This window comes from Helobdella robusta (genome assembly GCF_000326865.2).
Source record: "Helobdella robusta unplaced genomic scaffold HELROscaffold_26, whole genome shotgun sequence".
In the NCBI taxonomy this organism is placed as follows: domain Eukaryota; kingdom Metazoa; phylum Annelida; class Clitellata; order Rhynchobdellida; family Glossiphoniidae; genus Helobdella; species Helobdella robusta.
This window is the reverse complement of record NW_008704349.1, coordinates 460,084-481,001: the sequence shown is the minus strand read 5'-3', so window position 1 is coordinate 481,001 and position 20,918 is coordinate 460,084. Positions and strand designations below refer to the sequence as shown.

The 20,918-nt window shown below is 34.1% G+C and overlaps 7 protein-coding genes across 7 annotated transcripts in view; 4 read left to right on the top strand and 3 right to left on the bottom strand.

Moving 5' to 3' along the window:
• The window catches only part of HELRODRAFT_191881 (hypothetical protein), a gene marked incomplete at its 5' end in the record, with an annotated part of 4,737 nt that extends 3,480 nt beyond the window's left edge, over window positions 1-1,257 (top strand). The window contains 4 exons of the mRNA XM_009019885.1: window positions 12-167; window positions 336-473; window positions 724-840; window positions 906-1,257. Coding sequence (XP_009018133.1) covers window positions 12-167; window positions 336-473; window positions 724-840; window positions 906-956 — 462 coding nt within the window. The 3' untranslated portion in view covers window positions 957-1,257. The remainder of the gene's footprint in view (window positions 1-11; window positions 168-335; window positions 474-723; window positions 841-905) is intronic.
• Window positions 1,258-1,814: 557 nt separating this feature from the next.
• On the bottom strand, window positions 1,815-3,527 carry HELRODRAFT_173278 (hypothetical protein; the record flags this gene model as incomplete). The annotated part of the gene is made up of 4 exons (XM_009019884.1): window positions 1,815-1,960; window positions 2,633-2,769; window positions 3,002-3,095; window positions 3,311-3,527. 4 exons carry the CDS (start codon window positions 3,525-3,527, stop codon window positions 1,815-1,817), a joined length of 594 nt encoding a protein of 197 aa, XP_009018132.1.
• Window positions 3,528-3,992: 465 nt separating this feature from the next.
• HELRODRAFT_185611 (hypothetical protein) lies at window positions 3,993-6,050 on the bottom strand. The gene is made up of 8 exons (XM_009019883.1): window positions 5,881-6,050; window positions 5,646-5,703; window positions 5,409-5,502; window positions 5,168-5,272; window positions 4,983-5,064; window positions 4,640-4,719; window positions 4,393-4,475; window positions 3,993-4,307 (listed from the first exon to the last, which is right to left on the bottom strand). The coding sequence occupies exons 1-8, from the start codon at window positions 6,027-6,029 to the stop codon at window positions 4,212-4,214; spliced, it is 747 nt and encodes a 248-aa protein (XP_009018131.1). The 5' UTR covers window positions 6,030-6,050; the 3' UTR covers window positions 3,993-4,211.
• A 910-nt stretch (window positions 6,051-6,960) lies between these two features.
• Window positions 6,961-9,623, top strand: HELRODRAFT_191878 (hypothetical protein). Its single transcript, XM_009019882.1, has 7 exons — window positions 6,961-7,064; window positions 7,093-7,392; window positions 7,491-7,783; window positions 7,937-8,368; window positions 8,568-8,826; window positions 8,939-9,233; window positions 9,297-9,623. Exons 2-6 carry the CDS (start codon window positions 7,293-7,295, stop codon window positions 9,124-9,126), a joined length of 1,272 nt encoding a protein of 423 aa, XP_009018130.1. The 5' UTR covers window positions 6,961-7,064; window positions 7,093-7,292; the 3' UTR covers window positions 9,127-9,233; window positions 9,297-9,623.
• Window positions 9,624-10,990: 1,367 nt separating this feature from the next.
• HELRODRAFT_153470 (hypothetical protein) lies at window positions 10,991-11,224 on the top strand (the record flags this gene model as incomplete). Its single annotated transcript, XM_009019881.1, has 1 exon — window positions 10,991-11,224. A coding segment is annotated over one exon (234 nt), but the record flags the coding sequence as incomplete, so codon positions are not given.
• An 862-nt stretch (window positions 11,225-12,086) lies between these two features.
• On the top strand, window positions 12,087-16,172 carry HELRODRAFT_112012 (hypothetical protein). The gene is made up of 11 exons (XM_009019880.1): window positions 12,087-12,427; window positions 12,580-12,747; window positions 13,093-13,400; window positions 13,833-13,891; window positions 14,080-14,289; window positions 14,416-14,582; window positions 14,773-14,884; window positions 14,984-15,074; window positions 15,307-15,486; window positions 15,663-16,043; window positions 16,080-16,172. Exons 1-10 carry the CDS (start codon window positions 12,305-12,307, stop codon window positions 15,832-15,834), a joined length of 1,590 nt encoding a protein of 529 aa, XP_009018128.1. The 5' UTR covers window positions 12,087-12,304; the 3' UTR covers window positions 15,835-16,043; window positions 16,080-16,172.
• Window positions 16,173-16,529: 357 nt separating this feature from the next.
• The window catches only part of HELRODRAFT_187047 (hypothetical protein), a gene marked incomplete at its 5' end in the record, with an annotated part of 8,053 nt that continues 3,664 nt past the window's right edge, over window positions 16,530-20,918 (bottom strand). The window contains 11 exons of the mRNA XM_009019879.1: window positions 16,530-16,690; window positions 16,724-16,977; window positions 17,118-17,219; window positions 17,473-17,603; window positions 17,705-17,879; window positions 19,333-19,438; window positions 19,548-19,691; window positions 19,769-19,870; window positions 19,964-20,181; window positions 20,251-20,383; window positions 20,491-20,806. Of these exons, the coding sequence (XP_009018127.1) occupies window positions 16,857-16,977; window positions 17,118-17,219; window positions 17,473-17,603; window positions 17,705-17,879; window positions 19,333-19,438; window positions 19,548-19,691; window positions 19,769-19,870; window positions 19,964-20,181; window positions 20,251-20,383; window positions 20,491-20,806 (1,548 nt within the window). The 3' untranslated portion in view covers window positions 16,530-16,690; window positions 16,724-16,856. The remainder of the gene's footprint in view (window positions 16,691-16,723; window positions 16,978-17,117; window positions 17,220-17,472; window positions 17,604-17,704; window positions 17,880-19,332; window positions 19,439-19,547; window positions 19,692-19,768; window positions 19,871-19,963; window positions 20,182-20,250; window positions 20,384-20,490; window positions 20,807-20,918) is intronic.

Sequence of the window (20,918 nt, the reverse complement as noted above, 5' to 3'; positions counted from 1 at the left end):
TGTTCCTTCAGTTCGGCTACGTCTTCTTGTTCAGCGCCTGCTACCCGACGTCTGCACTCTGGGCCTTCCTCAACAACCTCACCGAGATTAGAACTGACGCTTTCAAGCTGGTCCTCATCCACAAGAGGCCCTTCTCCAGACAGGCTGATGGAATAGGATCGTGGCTGGTCGGTTCTGATTGCCTGTGGTATATGCACTCACACACACACACACACACACACACACACACACACACACACACACACACACACACATATATATATATATATATATATATATATATATATATATATATATATATACACACACATACATACACACACACTCACATCCAGTTAGCTTTTGAGCTGATGGGTATAGTGGCTGTGATAACGAACTGCACGCTGGTAGCCATAAACGATGATGTTCTGCATTATTTCTACTCGGTCGGTTATTCGGATGTCGGTATATTCGTCTTATTCGTCATGATTGAGGTTGGTTCAGTTGTACGGTTGGTCATATGATCATGTTTGGTTGATTGGTTGGTTGGTTTGGCTGGTTGATAGGTTGGCATTTGAATGATTTTTGTTATTGAAATGAAAGAATTTAAATCATTTATCTTAATAAATCTATCGTACAACCGAATAACCAATAAAACAATACACTAATTAACCAATCACTCTCTTAACCAACCAACCAATCAAATAACCGATCAACCGACCAATCAAATAACCGACCAATCAGCATCTCCTACTTTTCGTCAAAGCGACAATCAGTCTCTTGGTGCCAGCCCTTCCAGAAGATATTAAGACCAACCTCGCTAGGATCGATTACGAAGCCCAACTAGCATGGACAGATAAGGTGAATGAACGAATGAATGAATGAACAAATGAAGTAATCAAAATATCTTTAATACATTTTTGTAGACAAAGAAACTTCTCGGCGATCTCGACCCAACTATGAAAAAGAATCAGTGATCATCCGTACGATGGTGACGACGACGACGAAGATGATAATACAATTGTGATGATGTTGATAATGATCAACGATTAATTATGGTGTTTTTACAGTTGTTTTCTGTATTTATTTTCTCAATTCACTTTTTCATTCATTCATTCATCTATCCATCAATTCATCCATTCATTCATCTATCTATCCATTCATTTAATAAACTATTTTTTCACATATATTTGACTTATTCGTTATCGGTGTAATATATTATGTACTTCTTCAACTGAGTGTATATATATATATATATATATATATATATATGATATAAGAATGATATATAAATATTTATATATATATATAGTTTGCCAAATTTTGCTTCTTTTAAATTTGATTAGTTGAGTGTCTTTCGCTTTCGTGTGATAGATAGATAGATAAATAAATAGATAGATAGATAGATAGATAGATAGATAGATAGATAGATAGATAGATAGATAGATAGATAGATAGATAGATAGATAGATAGATAGGTAGGTAGGTAGGTAGGTAGGTAGATAGATAGATAGATAGATACATACATACATACATACATACATACATACATACATAGACATATAAGCGCTTCGTTTGGCATTTTGTTAAATTAAATTTTATTATATATATTAAATATATTATAATATATATATATACATATATATATAAATTAAATATGTTATATATTGGTGTAATTTTTTTCGAAAAAGTTTAACATAAATATCTTTTTCATTGTTTGTTTTTTTTCAGATTTTTCAATACAACCTGCAAAAACTCAAACCCGTCACTGCTATTATCTATTGTTATTATTATTATTATTATTTATGTTATTATTATTAATGTTATTTTTATTATTATTGTTGTTGTTGTTGTGACGTGCCTTTAGTAGATTTGTCGTACTTGAAAACTCGCCAAATGAGATTCGTGACATTTGATTCAGGTTTTTTATTATTATTATTATTGGTAGTAGTAGTAGTAGTAGTAGTAGAAGTTGTTGCAGCTGTAGTAGTAGTAGTAGTATTAGTATTAGTAGTAGAAGTTGTTGCAGCTGTAGTAGTGGTAGTAGTAGAAGTTGTTGTAGCTGTAGTGGTTGTAATAATAGTAGAAGTTGTTGTAGCTATAGTAGTAGTAGTAGTAGAAGTTGTTGTAGCTGTAGTGGTAGTAGTAGCAGTTGAAGTTGTTGTAGCTGTAGCTGTAGTAGTAGTTGTAGTAGTAGTAGAAGTTGTTGTAGCTGTAGTGGTAGTAATAGTAGTAGAAGTTGTTGTAGCTATAGTAGTAGAAAAAGAAAAAATTGTTGTGGCTGTAGTAGTAGCAGTAGAAGTTGTTGTAGCTGTAGTAGAAGTTGTTGTAGCTGTAGTAGTAGTAATAGTAGTAGAAAAAGAAGGAATTGCTGTGGCTGTAGTAGTAGCAGTAGAAGTTGTTGTAACTGTAGTAGTAGTAGTAGTTGTTGTTGTTGTTGTTGTAGTAGCCGTAGTAGTAACTGTTATAGACGACACAGTGGAATTTGTATTAGATGAAGTAGTAGTAGTAGTGGTGGTGGTGGTAGTAGTGGTAGTGGTAGTAAGAGTAGAAATAAAAGACAAAGAAGAAGATACAGAGGTAGTAGAATTCGTAGTAGTTGGAGTATTAGTAGTAAGAGTAGAAATAAAATTAGCAAGTCTGGTAGAGTTACTACTGCTTTTTAGAACGGTAACCTCTGTATTGCTAGGAACATCACTGATGATACTAAAATTAAGTAAATTGGTATTCTCTGCAATGTGAGGTGGGGTCACAAAATGTATGTCCCCGGATACCGTTGATTTGAAATCTCTGTGGATCATATGAGGAACCTGTTTAATTGGTTGGTTGGTTGATTGATTGGTTGATGGTGAATGATTTTATTAAGCAAGCTCTTATTCCATGAGTTATACACCATTAACCAGCCAATTAACCTGCCGGCCAACTAACCAACCGACCAATCAGCAAACGAACCTGATAAAATCTCTCGTCGAATCTCCGGCCAAGCATAATCTTGTGCCCGTTGCAGAGGTCGAAGTCGCACCTGCAGGTGAACGTCTTCATCCCATCCTCCAACATCTCATCGCAGTGGTTCAAAAACGTCTCCGACACACATCCTCTCCTCACTGTCTCTCTCCCTGATTTGTTGAAAGGGGAGAGAGTGATGTATAGGGAGAAAGAGAGAGAGAAGACGAGAAAGAGGAGGACACACACAAAAAAGAAAATTAAGAAAAATAAGTTAAACACACCCAGCTCCTTTTCTTATCTCTTTTGCATTATTTTGAAGCGGGAGAAATGTGCGTAGAAAATGAGAGATAACACACCACACTCACATACACACATACACACTTACTGTTATCTTCATAGACCGTGTGTTCAAACAGACATTTTCCTTTGCCGACAGGGCAGACATCATAATTAGTTGGGATGAAACAACTTTCGCATTGGTAGCACAGTATCAATGATTCGCCCCCACTGATATTATTATGTATCGAGGTCACACTAACCCAGATAAAAATTAATGTAACTTTTGATGAGTGGGCGGGTCTTGTTGATGTGATGATTGACATTTTGATGGGTGATAAACACTCCGGTCGATCGATTATTTAGATTCCCGGTCGTAAATCTAAACTTTTGTCGAAAAAAGTTAAAGGGACGATAATGAAACTGTATTGACACTATAATTATTTGTTTATATGTTTGTTTGTTTATACATCAACGTCAAACAAAAGAATAATAATGATAATGATGAAGTTTCCAGCATCAACCTTCAAACATTTCGAGCCACTCCGATCATTCCTTTAGGTGAAACATCACATTTGAAACATCTTAGAAGCGAAAGAAAGGACTTTAATCGAATTACGTAAAAATGAAGAAAAACATGAAGAATTGGTGAAAACACGGATGGATGATGTTGGAAATTGTGGGAGTTCATATCTCGAAAAGTATTGTGTTGCAAAGATTTACTCACCCAATGCTGCAGTGCCTAATAAAATTATTGCTCTCTACGTACGTTGATAATTTTTCAATACAAATTTTCCCCTATTTAAAACAACTTTTCTATTAATTACTAATATAAAAATTATATTTACAAATTAATACCTTGGTTCCACACAATATTTATACATACATAAACATATATTTTTGAAAAATTAATGTCAAATAACACCACAAATCAAAGACCATATTAGTAGATAAAAAACTGAAAATGATAGAAAGAATGGCAAAACTATAATGAAGAAATATGAAATAGTCTATTTTTCATAATAAGCCATAAATTTTATAAGTTCATCTTCTGCATTTTCAAGTTCCCACTGATGATCGCATATTTCGAGAGCTTCCCATTCAGCCTGGGAATGTAAAAAAATTATTAGAAACATAATTTTTTTTAAATTATCAACCAACCAGCCAGCCAATCAATCAATCAGATAAAACCTTAAAAGCCTTAGATGGGTCTGGTGGCATACCGATAGCAGGTCCAGAGACTTGATCCTGCATCAAACGAGTCTGATCAGCAGCTGTTTAGTTCATATGTTGGGAAATTAGGTGTGTATATTATGAAATGAGATTATAAATGAGAATCATTAATTTATATATGGGAATTATCAATTTATGAATGAAAACTATGAATGGAAATTATGAACTATTAAAATAATTAAACGAAATGAACCCCAACCCTAACCATTGTCTTGTCCTAATATGAGGCTGTACATGCTTCTCAGACCGAAAACATTGAGGAAATACCAAGAGGCCGAGCTGACCCTTTAGTGAGTGAAAGAAAGAATAAAAAAAGAATGAATGGATGAATGAATATATTAAAGTTCTGGCAAACTTGGAAGGAAATTGCACTTCAATTTCAAAAACATGGACATAAAAATGAATGAATAAACATAACGCAATAATGCACGGATTAGAATTCATTACGAAAAAAATTTGAAAAGCTAAATATTAAGTGAATTGCAAGTGAATATCACGCAAGAAATGAAGTGATTTAACTAGATGAAACATATTTTTAGTTAACCAACCAGGATGCATCTAATGAGCTTAACTCCACCCCTCTCTGAAGCATAGATTTGAACCTCAATGTAAGTGGAAAAGGGACTTTGGCTAAGAAATTTTCAAAAATTAAAAATTTGAAAAAAAAGAAATAATGTTAAAAGATTACAATCAATATTTCTGTTCAGAAGTATAAAAAACAATCCCTAAATACTTGTCAGAAATCCAGAAAAAGCCCAGTTGATCCATCCGCCGATGATGATCATCGGCAAAACATTTGTAAAGTTACCTTTCATCATGTCAGCCATCATACTTGGATCTGATTTATTAACAATATTCAATATTTCAAATATTTTTATTGTGAAAATTCAATAATGATGGGATATAATATTAGTTTAAATTAAACTGAAAAATTGAAAATTATGGGATAAAAATAAAATAAATTTGAAAGAAGCCTGTGATGGGGTTCTTCATGACAGCTTCTCTTGTCTGTGTTTTGAAAAATCCTGTGGTCTCGTTGTTAAAGAAATGTTTCCTCATTTGGAATGACTGCAATTGGATAAATAATTTAAATTCAAAGTTTAAACAAAATTAATTACCCAATTCTTATCTATGTTCGTATTTTTAACTAAAATATTCTCAACTGATAATCTTTTGGCAACATAATTTTTATATAAAGATTAAAATTTTACCTGCTTTGGTAAAATTCTTCCATTTTCTCTCAGCATCCTACTTCTTATCATAACTTGACTGGAAAAATAATTAAATAAAATCACCAAACCCAACAAAATAAAAATAACGCAACACAACATGTAGTCACATAAATTAAATAGTTCATATAAAAATAAATTAAAATTAGTTGTTATTTTAATTTAAAATAATTTAATTATGTAATTAGAAAAACAAAAACTTGGTGAACTAACTAACCTATCTGAAATTTGTTGCATTTCAGCTTTTTTTTCAGTAGACAAAAGAATCGTGACATAATGTCTAATTATCCCCACTAAAAAGGTGATGACCACGATCGGCAGAAATACCCAAACACGAATCGAAGAATCCAGCAAGAGCTCCGCCATTTTTGAACCTAATTCGCCAAATCCATTCTTACTCAAAAACTATAATTAACGAAAGATAAAAAAAATTCTAAACTTGCATGTATCGAGACCAAGCGGCTGGTCTCAATGGAATCTATACTTAATGAAATATGATATATATATATATATATATGACTCAACAAGTAAGCTGTTTTACGTTCATAAACATTAAAAATACTTTTATAAACTCAAAATTTGGTATACGACATAAAGAGAACTTTATATATATATGTATATATATATATATTATGTTGTACTTATTATATATATAATGTTGTACTTAATCATCATAATTACAAATTTTATAATTAAAATGTCTCCAACAGTGCTAAATAATAAGACAATTATCTTCGTGCAAATAAGTTGAATGAATGAATGAATGAATGAATGAATGAATGAATGAATGAATGAATGAATGTTCGGAATTCGTAATATTTGCAGGATAACTATCAAAATACATTGTATTTGTGTGCCTGAGTGCGTATATGGATATATATATATATATATATATACATATACATTATATATATATATATACATATATATATTATGAAGTATTTTCTTGGTGACAGCAATAGCAAGCTTCGCAAATATGAAATATGGCAAAAGGTTATTTACTTAAAGACAGCAATATAAATAATAATAGATAATAATAATAATAATAATAATTAATAATAATAACCAAAAATAATTTTAATGCAATATTTGATATATATATACATGTATACATATATGTGTTGTATATACATATATACGTGTCGTGACTAATAAAAAAGTATTAATATTATTCATGCGAAGTTTAATCAGGATATATATATATATATATATAAAGAGAGAGAGAGAGAGAGAGAGAGAGAGAGAGAGAGAGAGATACATATGTGTATTTTATAATCCCACACCATTGATTTTATAACATATCGTCATTGTGGTACTTAAGCATTATTTTACAAATTTGTGTTATTCAGATTATCGAGTATTATAGAAAAATTTTTTTAAAACTATAATAAGTGTATGTATATATATATATATATGTATATATTTATATATATATATAATTATTCTATTTATATATATTTGTAATGTAACTGATTCATTATTGATTGAAGGAACTCACCGCTCTGTATTTTGTCATGTAACTCCGTTGGCGAATGTGAAAGATTACATTGATATTTTGAAGACTGCAAAACATATATGATATACATCAACAGTATCATTACTAATTGATTTGTTGATTGCTTTACATGAATGAGGCTGAATAAACATATGCACGTGAGAATTGATGTTACGATGACTGCTAAAAGAATTATCTTTGCCCTCTTTGTCACCTTTGTTCGAGTTTCTCGAAGTTAGTTTTATTTCAATTAACTATTCAATTTATCAATTAACTAGCTAATTATTAAAAAAAAATTAAATTTTCAATGAATGTATGCTACATTGAAACAGCAAACATTGTGAAACTTGGTCCCACAATATCCGGTTCGAACAGTCCGTACGATGTGACTTCGGCCAGAAAAGTCTTCTTACTCCCTGATTACGTTCCGTATAACGGGGCGGAGTTGTTTGCATTTTCCGTTCTGCTATCATCTCTAGATGCCTTCTCGTTGTTAGTTCTCAGGCCCCAATCTCTGTCAGTTAGTGAAGTTGGCAGTCCTGCGGCTATATGCAGTAAGGAAGTTTATGACCAGGTCGGTCAGTATCAATTCTTTCCTATGTCTTCTGCTGGAAATCTCGAAAATGTTCGTACGTGTGCGTGTGTATTGTTTGTTTGCTTGTTTGTTTGCTTGTTTGTTTGTTTCCTTGTTTGCGGTGATAACGATGATGATGAAAAAAATAATAATGATGGAGATGATGAGGCCTATGATGAATGATAACGATTCTCGACCAAACAGGTCTACTTAGAAAGTTTCCAACTAAATCAGGGATGTACGAAACTAAACAAAGGAGATAGATTCGGCTTATTCTTCAGTAACGATCGCACGTCCATCGCCACCTATTTAACGCCGTCCTCGTCAAACTTGACCAACAGCTGGTGCGGTAGCTTCATCGATCTATCGAAGGATAGTTACGATTTTTCCGGTCGGATTAGTTCGACGATTGCTTTCGACAAACTGCCAATACCTTACACTTTACAAATAAACTTGTATCTGAATTATGCTGACGACAGCAGCGCTGGAGCTGGTAGTAGTAGTCCGGGTTCGGTCGGTAAATGCACTAACGGTCTACTAATTCCACGCTCCCTGGCGAGTAACGTTACTGCAAAACCGACGGTTCCGCCATTCTACAAAGGGGTTCAAGGGTCGAAAGGTCAGGCGGGGGTCAAGGTGAGTAGTGGAAATTATTTTAATTTCAAAATTGTGATGATTATCATTATCATCTTGCTTCTCATCATCAGTTTTAAGATTATCATCATCGTCGTTGTTATCATCGTCCTCCAGCAACTGATCATCATCATGCCGTCATCATAATTATTATTTACTTTATTACGTCATAATTATCATCACCAAACTTAATAACAACCAGGGAGCCACAGGCTTCCAGGGCATTCCAGGTCAGCAGGGTTCACAAGGTCAACCGGGAAAGATCGGCCCAACCGGATCAACGGGAGAGACGGGTCAAACTGGACCGATGGGAAACACCGGATGGATCGGTAATACCGGGGCTACAGGATTTATGGGGGCCACTGGATCTCTGGGACCTACCGGGTTACAGGGACCTATTGGCGTGTTAGGAGACACTGGAGAACCGGGATTTCGCGGAAAAAATTACACCAAGGATTTGGGTATGTGGATGGAATAATTAATTATAACCTAATAGTAAAAATAACAATTATAAAAGATATTATTATTATTATTACTTTCATAATAATTTAGCATCGTAATAAATTTCTACAGGTAAAAAACACACGAACGAGAACAAGAACAACGACACTGGCCAGGTCTCCATGTTGATCTCAGAATCATTCTTTGATAAGGATATCGCAATAATTGCCCTATTTATTTGGCTGCCGATAATTTCATTTCTATGCCTCCTAACACTCATCATAATTATTGTTCTTTGCGTCAAAATTGCAAAATTTTAACTATTCTGTGTCATTTTTAATCTACTATTTCTGGCCGTTCGTCACCGGCGACTCATCTTCTGTATCATATTATTTTTATTATTGTAATTGTTGTTATTGAAATTATTATTGTTATTATTATGGTTATTATTACTATTATTATTATTATTATTATTATTATTATTATTATTATTATTGCTATTATTATTATTATTATTATTATTATTATTATTATTATTATTATTATTATTATAGCTGTGTAAATCTGACCGAGCAAATGCATGTTTTCAAAATAAGGAAGTTAACTTACATAGAACGGTTCACTGTTATTATTATTACTATTGTTAATTTTATCATTGTTATTATTATTATTGTTATATGATATTATTATTATTATTTAATTTATGCTCATTGAAGAGAGAGGACATTTGAACGACGATGATGTATTCCATTCATTCCTCTCAAAAAGGAACAACTCACTCTTTTTTAAATGTAAAAAGTATTTGCTTTCTTTTTCATTCTGTTTTTTGTCTTAATTAACGATTATGGCCGACGAGATGTCACGTGATGTCCAGTATGACGTCATTCTGGAAAAGGCGCGAAAAGACCATTACCTACAAACATGGCACTGATCGCTGTTGATGACGATAATGGTGTTTATGATGTCATTTAGTCATTCGTTTACGCATCCATTCATCCATCCATTCATTCATTCCTCCATCCATCCATTCATTCCTTCATCCATTCATTCATTCATCCAGCCAACCATCCATCCATCCACGGACATGAAGTAATGCCAAACGTGAAATGAGAAGACGTAAAATGTGATAAATTATAAAATTATAAGTCCCCTCTTAACCCTCTAGGAAGTCACGTGCACAATCAGTTTCCGGTTCGGCTACGTATGGTGATAAAAAATTAGGTGGGGATGTAATAGAGAGAGAGAGAAGAGAGAGAGAAAAAGAGAGAGAGAGGTTCAGCAGTTAATAACGGCCATTTAATCAAGTTATAGCACCTATAGTCTCAAATTAAATTATCATCTTATCTAATTTACCTGTATGCGTGGTGATGATAGCGACGACGACGACGATGATGGTGGTGGTGGTTGGGTCATAGCTTATATATACTTATATATATAGAGAGAAGAGAGAATGAGAGAGAGAGAGAAAGAAAAGTTTGTATATAAAAGGAGAATTCGCAATTCAATTGGACATGGTCATTTTGAACTTTAAGAAGAAAATTTTTTTTAAAAGTCAAAAAATGTAATAAAAACTCATTCAGTATATAATAATATTTAATTACTTAATTAGATAATTAGTTAATTAGTTGATTAATAAGTTTTTTAAACGCTTGTTCGTCACGATACGCTTATTCAACTATGTACCAACGTCAGTTAACAATAGCAACATTTATGATATGACTCTTACTACTGACAATAATAATGATATTAATAATAACAATAATAAATTAATAATAATAAAGTACTGTGTGACGTTCTTTCATCGAGTATTACAACAACAGCTAAATCACTCGCAAACAACTCCACAAGAAGGATACATGCTTCTCAAATGTTAAGATGGCCACAACAAACGTTAATAATAATAATAATGATGATGGGAGAGTTAATATTAATGACGATGATGATGATGATGATGGGGGTGGGGACATTGAGAATCACAAAAACGCATTTAAAAGTTCAGCTAAAGTTAAAGAAACAACGAAAGCAAATCACCGACTACATCAACCACAAAATCAACAACAGCGTCGCGACTACATTAGTCGCGACGCGACGCAATCGCGACAACAACAGTCGCAGCAGCAACCATCGCAGCAACCATCGCAGCAACATCAACATCAGCAGCAACATCAACAATATCAACAGCAATCCCAGCAACAATATCGACAGTCGCGAGACGAACGGCGACGACAGCGTCGGGCTAGCGATCGCTACAAAGCGGCTCACGCCAGTCGCGAGCGGCTAAGAGTGGAAGCCTTCAACTCAGCTTTCAACAATTTGCGACTGCTGCTTCCAACGCTACCGCCTGATAAAAAGTTATCAAAAATTGAAGTTCTAAGACTCGCTATTTGCTACATCAGTTATCTGGGGCATGTTCTTGAAACAGGATGAATGAATGAGGGATGGATGGATGGATAGATAGATAGATGTATAAATGAATAAAGGGATGGATGGATGGACAGATGGATGAATGCATGGATGAATTCGAAAAACAAACATGTAGACTGAGTAATAAAAAATCAAAGAACATAAAACATTTTTGGAAAATTCTATCATTCTCCATGAAAATTATGTTGACGTCATAACCCTTATCATCATCATCATTATCATCATCAAAACAATCATCATCATCACCATCATCATCATCACCTACTTCAAGCATCTTCTTCAACATTTTTCTTGCGCAAGTTTATACAAGCTAACGATGCATGCTTTGTTATTGCTTATATACACATGTGTGTATGTACGTATATATGTATGTATGTATGTATGTATGTATGTATGTATGTATGTATGTATGTATGTATGTATGTATGTATGTATGTATGTATGTATGTATGTATGTATTTGTACATGTGTATGCATATATGTATGTTTGTGTTTGTATCTATGTTTGTGTGTATGCTTTTATATGTAAAATATATTAGTTTTTATACTAGACAAAAAATACAACTTCCTAGTCAAGTTTTTGGTTCTTTTTTTTAAGGATATGATGTATTTTGTTTTTTTTTCCCGGAGAATTTAATTATAACTTTTGTCTGTCTGTTCGTCTCTTTGATCGGTTGTAAAAATAAATATATTAATTTTGACGGTTTTAAATTATATTATGAATAAATAAACTCTTTGTAATGAATATGGTCATTGTAAGGTAGGCTTTCGCACTTCTAAATGCCTCCATCTGTAGGTTGTTACAGACGTCTTCATGGTACCAATGACGCAAGATTTTTTTAAATTACATTCAAAGAGTTTTAATAAAAAATTGAAGAAAAATTTTCGAACGAAGCACTAGAAATGATGAAGGACGTAATATATATCTAACCTATAATAGGTTACAACTGGATAAGAAAAACTACATCATCGACAAGACCTCTCAAAATTTCGACCCAAATTTATTTTAAAATCTCATATAAAAACTTTGTTCTCAACTTGCATTCAACAACTCACTAATAATTCCTAATTGAAATGACGATGACGTCATTATCGACTCCGCCCTCTTCTAACAATAGACGTCTCAGTGAACCCAGAGTTAGCCTTACTAAAAATAACTTGACCTCCAGGGGCTCATTCTCAAACGCTCCTCCTCAGGTTAGAATGTGATTGGCTGGTCGGTCGGCAGGTTGGTAAAAAACGTTCTGTGATTGGTTGGTTGTTAGTGGCTGGTTTGTTATGATTGGCTGGTTAATCTGTCAATCGATAAAACGGTTGAATTGGTTGGATAAAAAAATCTCTACCCACAGACCCACATCTCAACACTTCCAGACAAGATTTTCCACCACATTTTCACTTACCTGAAACTCCGAGAACTCTGTAAGATATCACTCGTCTGTAAAAAATGGCGTCACCTAGCCTACGAAGGCAAACTTTGGTCCAGAGTGTCACTCAGACCAGACCATAATGGACTGCAGGTGATTGGCTGGATGTTTAAATTCATTGATTTGATTGGTTGGATTTTTAAGTTTAATGATTTGATTGGCTGAATGTTTGAGTTAATTGATTGGATTGGTTGAATATGTACATGAATACATTTGATTTCAACAAAAGAATAAATTTCATTGGCTGTTTCTATAGTTTGGATATTACACAAATAAATTTAATTGGCTGGATGATAATTATAACGATACATGATGTAGTTTCTTTCAAACAAATGAACCACACTGAAAATATTATAAATTTCACTAAATTGAAATATAAAAATCAATCTCAATTTCAAATTTAACTATTTCATTTCGATTTCCCTTTGCCCATATCAGGTTTCGAACCCGGACGTCTTGCTATCGGTGATAGCAAACCGTTTTGGACCAACACTGCACTACTTAGAGCTACCAGCCGAACTAATAACACCAGCTGTCCTACACGAGATCTCAAATCGATGCCCGAATTTGAAATTTCTGACTCTGGATTTTTCAAACGCCATGCAGTTGCACGATTTCAACGACATGAACAGTTTTCCTTGCAATCTCACAAATCTGACGATCAGTCTGTCTGAGGTCATCTTCATGGAGGGTTTCATGCGGAAAGTATACCAGAGTCTGTCGTCTGTCGAGGTCCTCCATCTAATTGGTCGGTTGGTTTGGTTGGCTGGTCACTAATTAATTAGTTTATTCATTCATTTATTTGTTCATTCACTCATTCATTCATTCATTCATTCATTCATTCATTCATTCATTCATTCATTCATTCATTCATTCATTCATTCATTCATTCATTCATTCATTCATTCATTCATTCATTCATTCATTCATTCATTCATTCATTCATTCATTCATTCATTCATTCATTCATTCATTCATTCATTCATTCATTCATTCATTCATTCATTCATTCATTCATTCATTCATTCATTCATTCATTCATTCATTCATTCATTCATTCATTCATTCATTCATTCATTCATTCATTCATTCATTCATTCATTCATTTATTCATTTATTTATCAAATAAATGTAACAAAATAGCAAGAGAGATCATCTTAATGATAAAAATACTTGTAAGGAACCTTCGAGCTGGGCGATGAAGAAAGTGAGGAGGTTTACGAAGTCATAAACATCGGTTAGATTGGTTAGAAGTTCATTTCTATATAAATGGTTAGGTTGGTTAGAAGTTCATTTCTATATAAATGGTTAGATTGGTTAGAAGTTCATTTCTATATAAATCATACGTAATATGTGAATGAGAACAGATAAATTAATTTTATTTTTTTAATAATTTTTGTTTAATTATAAAAACTACTCGAATAGGTAAAATAAAGGCATACACCCCGAATCTAAGAGTGGTCAATTTATACGGCATCGGATTCGTCGACGACAGTCACGTGGATATGCTTTCGACCAATTGCATTCATCTGGAGTGTTTGTCCTTGAACTTTTGCCTGAAGGTCAAGGGTGGGTCACTGAAACAATTGCTGCAGAGGTGCAAAAAATTAAAGACCTTGTTACTTCAACACTGTGGTTTGTTGCCAGATTTTTTTCTTCCTATTCATACATCCATCTTTCTATCAGTTCGTTCATTCATTCATTCATCTATTCATTTATCCATTCATTCATTCATTCACTCATTTTCTTACTCATTCTCAGGACTGGATAGTGAGCTGATGAAACAGATAGAATGGGATAAATCAACTATCCAGGAGTTGGACTTATCCTCAACTGAGTTATCCTCCGAGTGCCTGGATCTCATGCTGTGCCAGAGCAGAGCGTTCACTTACTTGGCAGTGGCTCACTGCGAATTCTTCAACGATGATGTTGGCCGCTTCAACCTTCTTTCCTAACTTCTGCTCGATTTCTTGCACTATCCTACCACTTTTACTAACTTATAAATAGTAAATAATCATATAAAAACATAATGTGGATAATTAAAGTTGCAGAAAATAATTATTAATGGACGGAAATTAAGTCAAATGAAATCAAAAATAAAATAATTGTTCTCCACAGATACTATTGAGCATGCTAGAAAAAGGTAGGTTGGACCGCATCAGGGCGATCGATTTAAGCCACACCTGTAACGTCAGCGATGCAGTCATTGACAAGCTCATCAGGCTGAAAGGTTTATTTATTTCTATTTATTTTATTATTATAATAATATTATTAATTATTAATATTGTTTATTATTATTAATAATAATATTTCTTATTATTCCTATTAGGCCGTTTCATAGAAGGCTTGTTATTGTACGGAAAGCCTAAGTTAACGGAGCAATTCTTTCTGAATGTCATACCATTTATGAAAAAAATCAAGTGAGAAGTTTTGTGTTTCGCTATTTTGGTGATGTCGGTGCTCTGCTGCGTTGTGGTGCATTGTATTCGTATTGTATTCATAAGGTATTCGCATTTTATTTGTATGTCATTTGTATCTAATCGGTGTTGTAGTATCGTGTAGTATCGAATCTTATCTCTGGATCTTTATAGCGCCACTCACTTGCTGCAGTTGTGTGGTATACTTCATTGTGAAAATGATTCCTCAACTCAGGATTTTGGGATGTGGCACTCCGAACGGATGGTTCCTGAGGCTGAACAGTCGGATCCACATCGACCAAATCGTCATCTGCCTATCCCAACAGAGCCATTTCCTCGAGCGTCTCGAAATCCAGTGGGATCCCGATACGATACGCACTTCCGACAACAGCAGCAAATTTGTCGACATTCTGAGGTCTAGTTTTTTTTTTGTCGTTAACTTTTTAAAGGTTGAAATATGCGGTGAGTTTGTGTGTATGTGTGTTTGTGTGTGTGTGTATGACCAGTGTGGGTGTTGTGTTGGAGGTTTTATAAATGTTAATTGAAGAATTTAGAGATTAAAAAACAGCGCTATACAAATCGAAACAACAGGTTGAGATGTCCTTCCTTGAAATCGTTCACCCTAAGTGATGGCGAGTACTACGAGATGGTGAAGTCGAATTTCGAGAGATCCGACAAGATGACGGTAGTCAGGACGACGAATAGTTACAGCACATCCCTAGTTTCGTTACTATCCTGTTACAGAGATTTACTATTCAACTGAATACTGTTACATCACTATTATGGGATCTCGATATTTTATTCTATTGATGGTTTAGAGTTTAAATTAAAAGTTTTACGTTTCTTGAGAGAAAATTATCTTCGGTGCTGTTGAAATTTTCAATTTAAAAATTATTTTATTTCGAAATCATTAGCATCATTATCATTGAAACGATCATCTTCATCATTATTCATCTCTCTCTCTCTCTCTCTTTCTTTCATCTCTCTCTCTCTCTCTTTCTTTCTTTCTCTCTCTCTCTATCTCTCTCATCTCTTTTTTACTTTATATACAAATATTGATAACATGGTACCAATTCATTAGCATACATTTCATATTTCATTTAATGATATATATATATATATATATATATATATATATATATATATATATATATATATAACAGAACTACTGATAATAATAATAATAATAATAATAATAATAGTCATACCAATAATAATAGTAACATTCGTTCTTATGTATTTCTTAACTTTTTTCATACTAGATATAGATGTCGCTACTTAGTTGCTGTAGTTTAATACAAGCATATTTGACCAATTATATATATATATATATAATTATATATAATTATATATAATTATATATAATTATATATAATTATATATAATTATATAATATACCATTGTTATTCTTCTTATTAAATCACAATTTTTCGACGTTTTTTTTAAATAAAAAAGACATTTTGTAGTGTCGTCAATTTATTTAATTATCTATCTGAATCATCATCTATCTCTAATTAATTAATTAATTGATTAATTAATTAGTTAGTTAATTAATTAATTAATTAAAGGTTTTAAATTCTAAAAGAAATTAAAAAATGAAAATATACGCACATTCATTCGCGCATACATTTACCTATATAGACAAAAATATGATCAACCGATGAATCAATCATTTACTCAACCAACATATCAATCAGTCAATCAACCAATCAATCAACCAATGAACCAATCAATCAATCAACCAATCAATCAACCAATCAATCAATCAATCAACCAAGCAATCAATCAGTAGTAAGTTTCCCTCTCAAGCCAGCCACCAGGACTTCTTCTTAAAATGTATCTTCGGATCTCATCATAGACTATGATCGCGATTGAGAATGGAGCCGCTATGAACCACCAAGACCATCTTGCAAAGATTTCGGAAATACATTTGTAAAGATTTTAAATCAGTGTAAATAAATACGTAATCTATACATTAATTATGATTATAATTTAACTATTAATTAATTAATAAATAATTATTAATTATAATTTATGGTTACTAACTTGAGAGGGTACATACGCAGGCCCTTGTCCATGCCGGGACAGTAGCTCAGGACGGCAGCCAATGACGTCTCGAAGAAAAGACCAAATGTTAAATGGTGATTTCTGATTGGTTAAAGAGATTAGGGTGATGATGGCGGGGAAAAGTGGCGATGATGATGATGGAGATGATGATAAATTACGGTGGTGAAATATAAAAATGGCAAAAATAATTTGTACAAAAACTCGCATCAAGACGGAAGATTAAAAACATGAAAAATTTAAAAATTCCTAACAAACCAGTAGCCAAAATACGTAGAAATATAAATAATTATTCCTCCCTCCCAAACTTCCCCCCCCCCAAAAAAACAAAACTGACAGCATTCCTTGGTGTACAATGGAGTTCCTCCGAGTCTTGCAGATGATGAGGTCAGTCCACTGGACAATGACGATGGCCACGAAGAACGCTGTGTGACACGTGTATTCCAACACTTTCCTCTGTGCGTAACTCTTTTAGAATGGAAAGGAAAATGTTTTTCACAGCGTTTTACATGCATTGGACATACATACATTACAAATAAGCAATTGCACACAACCCTCCCAATACGAACCCACTCCTGGCCGTACGAATCTACAAGGTCGTTGACCGACTTCGAGTCCCAATCCCTTCTCAATCCCAGCAGCCTCATTGGCAGGAAACCATTCTCTGACATGATGACGAGATAGGTGAAGAATCCCCCACTTGCCTGGATCATCCCTATCTGTCCGTACGCCATTCCGATCAATCTGGGGTTTATTATCATAGGCATCATCGTAATCCCATCCCTATTTTTACCATCATTAATTTTGTTGGTTCCCCAATCGGTATGGGTCTTGAAACGAATCAGCAACCTCGAAAAAATCGTGAAAACATCGAAAAAACATGAAAAACAGGTGGGAAAATGTGAGTCAGGTTTTGAAACTTTGAGGCTCAATATCTCGGAAACTACTGATCAGAATTGGAACGACTTTTTTTTCGACAAAGAACCTTCAATGAAGAAAATATAAATGAGGAGACGAACATTTTGAGGGTTCGAGCGTTGGAATCGGTTAAGGTTTTAGCCAAAAATTTAGCCAAAAATTCAGCTAAATTTTTTTCCAACTTACGGCATTTATCAATTTCAACTGCCACCTATCGAATTAGTAAAAACTTTTTCAAAGTTCAAAATTAAATTTCACATAAATTATTTTATTAAATTTTTGTGACAAACTTGAATGTTTTTATTGTCAAAAATTGAAACTATTAAAAGAAATTTTTAGATTTCGTAATAAATCACATTTGAAAGTTGATATTTTTTTTGCCCATGCAGCGCTATGAAATTTTAAAAAAAAACAAAACAAAAAAGCCCAAAATTTGTGATAAATTTTAACCACTAATTTCGTCACTTAATATTATGAATTAAACAATTTTAAAACCACATTCATATTACACAAAAAATTACAAAATTAAATATAAAATTATTTTTCCCTCGAAACTTTGTTTCGTCTATGAATTAGTAAAATTAGGAAAGGTGGCTATTGTTTACATTTTGTGCATTTTAATTTTATAGCGCTAATCACACTTTTTCTGCTAATTGTAATCTTATTTTTTAATAATTCAGTCGCTTATTTTTCATATAATATATATATTATTTAATATTTAAAATATTATTTCATAATGAATAGAACATCAAAAAAATCCAGATGTTTAATTTTTAATTATAAAATAAATTAGTTTCAATTCGATAGATGTCAGTGGAAATAGATAAATGCCATAAACTGAAAAAAATGGTAATGGTTTTTGGCCAAAATGAACCTTTACCGATTTCGACGCTGGACCCCTCAAAATGTTCGTCTCCCCACTTTTTATTTCCTTCATTAAAGGTTCTTTGCCAAAAAAAAAGTCGTTCCAATTCTGATCAGTAGTTTCCGAGATATTGAGCCTCAAAGTTTCAAAAACCTGACTTTCATTTTCAGACATGTTTTTCACGTTTTTTGTCATTTTTTGACATTATCTCGATTTATTTTGCATAATTTTGAGAACGTGAACACTTTCCACGTGTTTTCAGAGTTTTAAAATTCTCAGATCCTGAGATATGGCAACCCAAAATTAAAGTTTAAATAAATATATAAAACAAATTATACCAACCTACCCTCATATATATACACACATAATCACACACACACAGACACGCACATACATACATACACACATAAAAACCTATGATTGACTAATTTGTCTCTGTGCGGGTCTCTGGGCATCCTCTTCATGATATCGCTTTCTGGCTGCTCATAAGCCAACGAAATTGCTGGAATCATATCCGTACCTGAGACATCAGTTAACTTATCACATCTTACGAATAGTTAATTATGACCAGCCAGTCAACGAACGAATCAACGAACGAGCCAACAGACCAGTCAAGAAGATATACGCACCTAAATCAATACACAAAATGGTTATAGTCCCCAACGGCAGTGGGATGTCTGCCAGCATGAACAGCAGGAAGGGACTGATTTCAGGGATGTTACTCGTTAACGTGTATGCTATAGATTTCTTCAGATTGTCAAATATAAGTCTCCCTGGCGATGATCATTAAGAAGATGATGATGATTATTATGAAGATGATGATGGTCATTATGATCACCGTTATCAGTACCTTCTTCGACTCCAACCACAATGGATGCAAAATTATCATCCAGTAAAATCATATCGGCCGCCTGCTTGCTTACGTCACTTCCGGCTATTCCCATAGCGACACCTTTATAAAATTAAATGATTTTGTTGTGAAATAAAATATTTTTCAAAAAGCAACAACCAGCCAGCCAAGCAACCAACCAACCAACCAACCGACCAATATCAGCTTGTTTCAGGGCCGGCGAATCGTTAACACCGTCGCCAGTGACAGCCACAATGGCGCCCTGACGCTGGCAGCCTTCAACGATGATGAGCTTTTGCTGTGGCGAGGTTCTCGCGAACACAATCTCGCTGTGGTTTGCGAGAATTTCGTCGATTTGTGCCGGCGTCATGTCGCGCAGATCGCTGCCGTGGATGACGCAGGCTCTAGCCGCTCTGTTGGGACGTGAGTGAGTGGGACGATGTGCATCTCATTTTTACCTACTGTTATAAAAGTATTGGTACCTTGGATTGACTTCAGAAAGCGGGATATCCAGCCTTAGTGCGATATCTTCAACGGTTTCGTTGCCATCAGAAATTATGCCCACCCCCTTCGCTATTGCCTTCGCTGTGATTGGATGATCTCCAGTGACCATGATAACCTGATTTGATTTAATTGGTTAGAGCATGCGACCTATTTTGTTTCTATCAATTCAGTAATGCACTCCAAATTTTTTCATTGGCTGAGCGATGTGAAGAAGTCACTGACCTTGATGCCAGCACTTCTGCATTTACTGACAGCGTCGGGCACGGCAGGCCTCGGAGGGTCAATCATGGACATGAGCCCCACAAATCTCAGGCCGGTCAGTGGGAAGTTTTCAGCTTCCGCGTCGAACTGATAACCAGCGGGGTACTCGTCAGCGGGCAGAAGTAGGTCACAGAAGCCCAAAACTCGCTCCCCTATACCGCCGAGTTCGAGGTAGGATCGGTTGAATGCCTCACTCCACTGTTCGTCCAAGAGATGCTCCTTGCCGTGCGCCAACACTCGAGTACATCGGTCGAATATTCGCTCCGGTGCCCCCTGAGAAAGGTTTATTCGGTATTTGATTCATTTACGATGATTTCATTGAAAAATCGGCGTTCGTAAATGTTCGTGGCAGACCTTCATGACGAGCAAGTTGTTGCCATCTTCG

What these genes read in the sequence shown, in the direction of transcription:
- HELRODRAFT_185611 (XM_009019883.1), bottom strand. Translation starts at nt 6,029, where the DNA reads ATGGCGGAGCTCTTGCTGGATTCTTCGATTCGTGTTTGGGTATTTCTG. An exon ending in CATGAAGAACCCCATCACAG is followed by an intron (nt 5,273 to 5,408) that starts GCTTCTTTCAAA and finishes TTAATAAATCAG; the next exon opens with ATCCAAGTATGATGGCTGAC. An exon ending in TTTTTCTGGATTTCTGACAA is followed by an intron (nt 5,065 to 5,167) that starts GTATTTAGGGAT and finishes AAAATTTCTTAG; the next exon opens with CCAAAGTCCCTTTTCCACTT.
- HELRODRAFT_191878 (XM_009019882.1), top strand. Translation starts at nt 7,293, where the DNA reads ATGAGGCTGAATAAACATATGCACGTGAGAATTGATGTTACGATGACT. An exon ending in CTGCTGGAAATCTCGAAAAT is followed by an intron (nt 7,784 to 7,936) that starts GTTCGTACGTGT and finishes TCGACCAAACAG; the next exon opens with GTCTACTTAGAAAGTTTCCA. An exon ending in AAGGTCAGGCGGGGGTCAAG is followed by an intron (nt 8,369 to 8,567) that starts GTGAGTAGTGGA and finishes AATAACAACCAG; the next exon opens with GGAGCCACAGGCTTCCAGGG.
- HELRODRAFT_112012 (XM_009019880.1), top strand. Translation starts at nt 12,305, where the DNA reads ATGACGATGACGTCATTATCGACTCCGCCCTCTTCTAACAATAGACGT. An exon ending in CAGACCATAATGGACTGCAG is followed by an intron (nt 12,748 to 13,092) that starts GTGATTGGCTGG and finishes TGCCCATATCAG; the next exon opens with GTTTCGAACCCGGACGTCTT. An exon ending in TTACGAAGTCATAAACATCG is followed by an intron (nt 13,892 to 14,079) that starts GTTAGATTGGTT and finishes CTACTCGAATAG; the next exon opens with GTAAAATAAAGGCATACACC.